The sequence below is a fragment of the Quercus robur genome, chromosome 2 (assembly GCF_932294415.1).
Source record: "Quercus robur chromosome 2, dhQueRobu3.1, whole genome shotgun sequence".
In the NCBI taxonomy this organism is placed as follows: Eukaryota; Viridiplantae; Streptophyta; class Magnoliopsida; order Fagales; family Fagaceae; genus Quercus; species Quercus robur.
Window position 1 is genome coordinate 70,501,515 of NC_065535.1, and position 7,196 is coordinate 70,508,710.

The 7,196-nt window shown below is 33.4% G+C and overlaps 1 protein-coding gene across 1 annotated transcript; it reads right to left on the reverse strand.

Moving 5' to 3' along the window:
- Nucleotides 1–979: 979 nt before the first annotated feature.
- LOC126714807 (protein ANTHESIS POMOTING FACTOR 1) lies at nt 980–6,873 on the reverse strand. Its single transcript, XM_050415177.1, has 10 exons — nt 6,701–6,873; nt 6,516–6,616; nt 4,634–4,743; nt 4,465–4,531; nt 3,927–4,026; nt 3,450–3,566; nt 3,230–3,367; nt 3,024–3,105; nt 2,312–2,361; nt 980–1,330 (listed from the first exon to the last, which is right to left on the reverse strand). Exons 1-10 carry the CDS (start codon nt 6,770–6,772, stop codon nt 1,136–1,138), a joined length of 1,032 nt encoding a protein of 343 aa, XP_050271134.1. The 5' UTR covers nt 6,773–6,873; the 3' UTR covers nt 980–1,135.
- Between the last annotated feature and the right edge of the window lie 323 nt (nt 6,874–7,196).

Here is a 7,196-nt window from a genome sequence, read left to right on the forward strand (position 1 = left end):
ATTGAAGTGCTCTTGAGAATTTTGTTTTTGTTTATTATTTTTATTATTTAATGTTCTATATGTTTCGTTTAGAAGTGTTTTCAGATGCTTTCATTTGAAAACACTTTCAGGTGTGTTTGGTGTGACAAACACATATCACTAAAAATCGCGGTTCTTGGTCCGGCAGTCCAAGCTAGTGAAGTGAAAGAGAGATAGATAGAGACAGTGAGGCATATACATTGAAGGGAAGTTAAGGCATATATACAAGTTGTAACATAAGGAGTGCCCTTTGGAGAGATTCATTCATTAGCACCACCCAAATCATCCATCAAGTTTTCACAACTTGAAGCTTGTAAAAAGCAATGGCAATAGGATGTCAGTAGTTTAGAGTATATAAACATATGAAGACCAAGCAGCTGTGAACCCATTTAGCAATTCTTTATAAGCACTTCTCTGGTACTTGATATTAATAGAAGCCAGAATTTCTTTAGGTTGGGTACCAAAATAAATTTGGGGCCCTTGACGACGATACTTTTTGAGGCTGCATTGCCTCAATACACATTTCTGGCCACAGCGTTTGTTGATTGCAATAAAATCCCTGGGGCTGGGGTTTTACCCGTTATAAAAAAATTGTCCACTAAATTCATTTAAATTCTATTTATTAGGTTTTTTATTATTTTTTTATAGGTTTTTAATTCTATTAATTAGTGTAACCTAAATTATTTTAAATACAATGAACAGCTAAATTCTGCTTTATAAATTATAATTGAAAGAAAATGGTCCTGTCCATAACACAGGACAAGGATACTTTTTTTTTTGGGTCAATTTGAATTAATAGAAATGAGGGATGGGTCAGTTTGAACAATTCTAATAGTAGCACAAGAAGTCAGTCATCCCAGGATCTTTTTTGCATTTTGCCCCCATATTTTGCTAAGACAACCAACCAAACAAAACCCAAGGCATATGTGTTAGCTCTTTTTTTTTCCCATGAGATGGTTGAGAACACAAAATTTCCAGAATATATAGCCAGATGTAGCATCAAATAACAGGGACAAGACCAAAACTTTTTAACTGCAGGCAGTATAAAAATAAATACTAAAACCGCCGTAGTTACAGACAGTTTGTGATTTAAGCAAGGGATGAAAAATGGGGGGGATCATTGAGATGTAAGTTCGGATTGGGTTGGAGCTTCAGTGTCCATAGAAATAGAAGCAGAAGCAGGGTCAGCATTTAACTTGGAATTGTCGGGAATCCAAAACGTGAGAACAGTTGATGCAGCAACAAACATGGCTCTACGAGGAGCCCACTTTAAGCACGATGCCACACCAATGTGGCTGTTCCAGCTTGCCACCTGCAAACTCAAGTAAAATAATGGTTAGTCAATATGATATTTGAGCATTGCTCATTGTGGTGATCCAACAGCATATTGTAATCAATTTGAAAAGAATGGATATCAAGACCAAGTGAACTAGGATTTCTGCAACGTAATTGCATACATAGGTGGCGAAGCGCTGACACTGACATGACAAGAAAACACGACATGATCATTCTTGAAAATTTTCAATGAAAATTTTCGATAACGCATGCATAAGTGTTCTTAGCATGTCCATGTCCAACTTGTGTCTGACAAGGACATGTCGGGGATTTTGGAGTATCCTGTGCTTATAAATTGCATATCAACAGAAAACATTTTATTTTTTTAAATGGGTTTCCACTAAAAAGAAATTTAATGATATCAAATGCTCACAGGACAATGCATGTAGATTCGCCATTATATCTAGGTAGTTATTTATCACATAAGCAGTATAAGTGAGTTTTTTGATCCCTAAAGAACGATCTTAGGTAAAGCCTTTTGTATCCACTATTAATGAACTCCCCTTGACTCCAAAAATAAAGTAACTCTCCAGTTTAGGGAGCTATTGATCTCAAGACCATACAAGACACCATAAAAGGGGTTTTAATAATTATCCTAACCCACCAAATCAATTGAGCGCAAGGTTTTGGAGAATCGTCCATCCTGTAGTGCTCGGTATATGAACAACAAAAGAGACAATCCCTTGAGATTTCTCTTCTACAGACACAATAAAATCTCACAAGAAGTTGAGGTGTCAACTCACCATAGGTCAAAATAAAATAAAAATATTATACTCCGACACAACATAACTCAAAATAAGGGTGATGTGAAAATGTTGTGAGATTTTGTTGTGTCCTAGACTTTCTCTAAACAAAATATTACGCTCCTAAAAAGTTTTATATGCACTTCTATGTGATAGATAAGCACAAGTTTTATCAAAAGAACTCCATAAGGCAGAAAATTAAAACAGATTGATACCTCATTTCGCCTGTTTATGCTCCAAGCATGCATGGTTCCATCTCCTGAGCCTTAAAAGAGAGAAAAATTAAGTTTAGTTCTGATGCCCGCAACAAGATAAAGATGAAAAATCAATATGGAATTTGCATCTGATTAGCATTACTAAATTGCCAAAAAAAAAAAAAAAATGGAAGAAGAAGAAGAAGAAATCATTGATGCTAAAATCAAATTTGATGTATGGTCATCTATCAAAAGTTATCAGTGAAAATTGACTTAAAAGTCCATCCAATTCCTGAAAAACATGTAGATAAATGTTCTCAGAATAAGGTTATTAAGGATTGGGGCAGATTTATGTGGGCTGCAAACTACAAAGTATTCAAATTAGATGCAAAATATATATATATATATATATATATATTTATATATAAAGTAAGGTCTGGCACAGAACAATATGGGCAACAAAGAATTATTACAATTCATTGTAATGGTTAGTTTGTGAAAACTCCAATGATAAATATTTACAATTGGTATTGAATAATCATTCTAGTATTTAAGAAAGAAAACAAAATTTATAGTTCTATACATATAAAAGACAATGCAATTTCTATTGTTCATCTCTCTTTTTAGAAAACAAATTTAGGTAAGTTGGAAGTAAAATGAGTAGATGAGAAAAATCTGAACATGGACTAGATGCTAAGTGTGATTTTGTACAGAAAATATTGTAATTAAATACCTGAGACCACGTACTGGCCATCTGGTGTAAATGTTGCCTCTATATTTGCTGTTGGAGATGGTTCCAAACTGAACCCACAACGCTGCACAAGGGAAAAATTGAAAAGTTAAAATAAACAAAGTCTATATATCACAAATACAACACTAGCAACGAGACAAATTTATGACAAAGATTAAAAAAAAAATTTGTGAATTTGGGTGGACAACCTTCTCTCCTCCATATGCATCAAGAACATATATGTTGTTATTAGTCGTTGTCAATAGCATTGATTTTCCATCGTTGCTAAATTTGATATCGCAAACTTCAGCAGTATCTCCACCAACTAAAAAGGTGTCAAAGGGACCCTGCATTTGGAAAAATGATATTAAGTTTTTTACATACATATTGGAAAATGGAGAATCAGAACATTCTGTGTAATGTAAGAACCTTGTCATAGGAACGTGAATCAAACAATTTAATAGCACCCCCTTCCATTGCCACAGCAAAAACAAGGCCTTGTTGGTCATATGCAACGGTAGGTCTACCACGCAAGCGAAGAATCCCCTGAAAACTATAATGGTAAGCATAAATCATAATTGTAGTTTTTTTTCTTCTTTTTTTAAAATAATTTTTATTTTTATTTTTATTTTTTTAAATTTTTTACATGTGAGAATGCAGATCAAATTAAGGGATACTCCAACTTCTATCTCTTGGTGGACCTTGAACTTGTGACCTTACCCTCCATCCCATTATTGAAGAGGAGTAAATGCCATTTGAGAGATCATTGGAAAAAGGAAACAAAGGAACCAGTAAAAATAATTAAAAAGAAGCAGAGCTTATTGGTAATTATTTCAGCTTCTCTTGATTACTTCTCTGGCCTTCACCCCACAATTTTCATATGATCATAAGAAAGAAGAAACCAACCTGGCAAGCATTTACACGAAGATCCCATATTCTAACACTGTGATCAAGAGAACCGGACATGAAGCTATCATTGATTGGAGACATGCAGAGGGAAACGACTCTACAACAAAAGATTTTACAATATAATCAATAATTCGATATCACAACCTAGCAAAAGAAATACAGGAAAAAAATAATACCAGTATTGATAAAACAGGCCAAATAGAGATTAAGAGGTTGTGACAGAAAGAGAAAGGTTTTTTTTTTTTTTTCTTTTGGGCGGGAGGTTCTAAAACATATTGAGCAAATCTTGAAAAGATGAAGTGGCTTTGAATGCATGTACTTTGTATTGGTTCTTTCTAACTTTATCATTTTCTAAGTGGCTTCTTGCCAAAAGGTAAAAAATCTATTATACTGTTCTAAATGTACCATTTATGATAATGAGCATGTTCTTTTACAAACAGATAAAAAGTTTTTTTGATAAGAAACAGATAAAAAGTTATTGAATCATCTTTCCAGATTATAAAACATCAGTACCATTAAGTCATGGGTTCCAAACCTCTCTTTATGCCCTTTGAAGTAACGAAGGCACCGATTATCATACATTGATAGATACCGCAGGGATTCTGGCAAGTTAAACCAAAAGGAAGAAAAATGACATCAGTTCTCACATACAACCACTGAAACAGGAACTTCAAACCATCTTCTCTTTACACTAACAAACTCACCTCCAGTGGACTCCAAATTGTATCTTGAAGAACATATAACAGAGTTAGGGTGGTGGGTAAAGCATATACGATCAGCACCATGCTTCTTATGATACGTGGTCTTGACCAACCTGATGTTCATAACAAATGTTATTATTATTTGGTTTAATAGAAGGAAAAATAAAACCATTGCACGTGGTTATGTATCGCTTATCAAGTTACATTTGAAAACACTATTTGCATACAAAAGGGAAGTGTTCCAAGATTGAATATCTCTTTCATTCAATCATCCTCACAAACAATAACATCCTCAGATGGTGATAGCAAATATTGTGAAATCTTATGCAGAAAAACCAAGTGATAAAGCAAAAGAACAACACTCCATCTACAAATATCACTAAGTTCAACGCAGTTCATAAGCATTAGTCCAAATGACAGTATTGTACTCCAATTTTAAAAAGAAAAAACTGTATGTTACCGATTGCAACTTTGAACATGGATTTCAAAGGGATCAAATAGGAAATAACACTTCGAATCATAGAGCTATAATGAAATACATGATCAATCAACATTTATCAAATTTGAAAAAAGATTAAAAAATAAATGGTTTGATCCTCATAGGTTAATAAGCATATTATATATATTTGAATTCTTTGAAAAGGGCTTGTACACATCTTCTTATGTGCCATTCCCTTTTCCTTTTCTAATAAAATTTTTACTCATGAAAAAAATTAAGCATATTAAAATGATATCTTATAAAATCTATAAACTCTTATTTTCTTTAAAATATACTTTTCATGCCTAAAATTGGTCCAAGTTTAATTTTTTATCCCCTATATTTAAAAAGTTAGAATTTTGTCCCTATAAATTTTAAAAGTTCATACTCCCATTCATGTACCATGAAAAAGAACAAATAGCATACATGGCAGATAAATGACATGGTACATTAAAAAGTTGATGTGGCCTGAAATAAGTTGATGACAGATGTACAGATGGAATGAAGAAATTGATACCTACTAAATTATCCCATGGACAAAATTGCAAGGTTTTAAATTTGGAAGACAAAAACCGAAGTTAGGCCGAATTCAAGGGACAAAAAGACACATATCATCAACCTATATACTGTATGCTATAATGGATTAGGACTTTCTAGAATTCTTACGGTAATTCCACCATGGAATTCCTAAAATCCTATCTATTCATCTCGAAATGAGTGAATTGGATTTTGCCACATCATCAACATTTAAACAGACATTTACCATCACCATTATGCTATCTATTTAAATTATTGATAATTGTAGCAAAATCCAATCCGAACATTTCAAATTGGATGTATAAGATTTCAGGAACTCCATGGGAGAGTTATCTAAAGGATATTAATACTACCGAGTTTGATGAAAAACAAGGGTAACCACCAAAATTCAGTATCAGTGGTCTAGTTTTGATGTGTGGCTTTTTTGGCACTATCCATACTTTATTTTAGCGATTATTTTATTTTCTTTAACATAGAAAATTGTTGGTTCAAAATCAATTTTTTCATTAAGATTACAAGAATAACGGCAAACGGGCAATTTGATAATTTCCAAATTTTCTATAATGAGCCATCCCTTTGTGTTTTGAGTCTCAATAACATGGATAGTGTGAGATTGATTTTAATAATAAAATTACTGTAACTTAATTTAAGCAACGAGGGTGTGATTGCTTAGTGTTTTTCTCTCAGGTTTATTCACTGTTTTTAACAAATTGAAGATCCAAACTTTTCATTACCTAAACCCTTAAACATCAAACAACCCTTCAATATCTCATCAAAATTGGTATAAGAGGCCATTAAACCCCCACACAAAGAAACAAATTTGCTGAAACATGTAAAGAGTGTGCAAAGAAAAGAAAAGAAAAAACTGACTTAGCATTAGCAATGTCATAGAATCGCACAGAATCATCCTCACTGGCCGTAACAAGTAAATCTTCCTTCCTATGAAAATCAATTGAATTTATCTTCCCAACCTGTAACAATTTATCAAAAAAACACGGTTCAAGTTTACTATCAATTGCTAAACTTAAAGGAGAGCGAAGAAGAAGAAAGCTTACGAAGTCTGAAAATAAAGCTCCAATGGACATGGTGCGCACCGTATCGTCGTCGAGCTCCGTAAGCGAAGTCATAATTTATTTTCTTTTTGTTTTGTTTGTGAGAGAGAGAGAGAGAGAGAGAGAGAGAGCAAAGAGAAGAGACAACAGTGTGTTTTTAACCTGACTGACTGACTCCGATTCTCAAAAGGATTTCAAGACCCAAGAAGACAACAGAGACTACGACGTGCCGTTTTGTTATTAACTTGTTGGGCTGGACTAGGCATATATGGATTATTATAGACGACATTGTATAATTGGGCCCAAAACAATATTTGAGACAATGAAGTCCTACAACAACTCTTGTATGATAGATAAACCCAATCCATCCCAACACAACCAAAATGCTTTAGGTTAGTTTTTGGTAGGTTGATGGGTTGGATTGGTTCTCTTTCTTTTTCTTTTTCACCTTTTTTAAGTTTGGGTTGGTTGGCTTTAAATAGTTTTGATAGAATTTAAT

What these genes read in the sequence shown, in the direction of transcription:
- LOC126714807 (XM_050415177.1), bottom strand. Translation starts at nt 6,772, where the DNA reads ATGACTTCGCTTACGGAGCTCGACGACGATACGGTGCGCACCATGTCC. An exon ending in ATTCACGTTCCTATGACAAG is followed by an intron (nt 3,368 to 3,449) that starts GTTCTTACATTA and finishes TTCCAAATGCAG; the next exon opens with GGTCCCTTTGACACCTTTTT. An exon ending in ATGCATATGGAGGAGAGAAG is followed by an intron (nt 3,106 to 3,229) that starts GTTGTCCACCCA and finishes TCCCTTGTGCAG; the next exon opens with CGTTGTGGGTTCAGTTTGGA.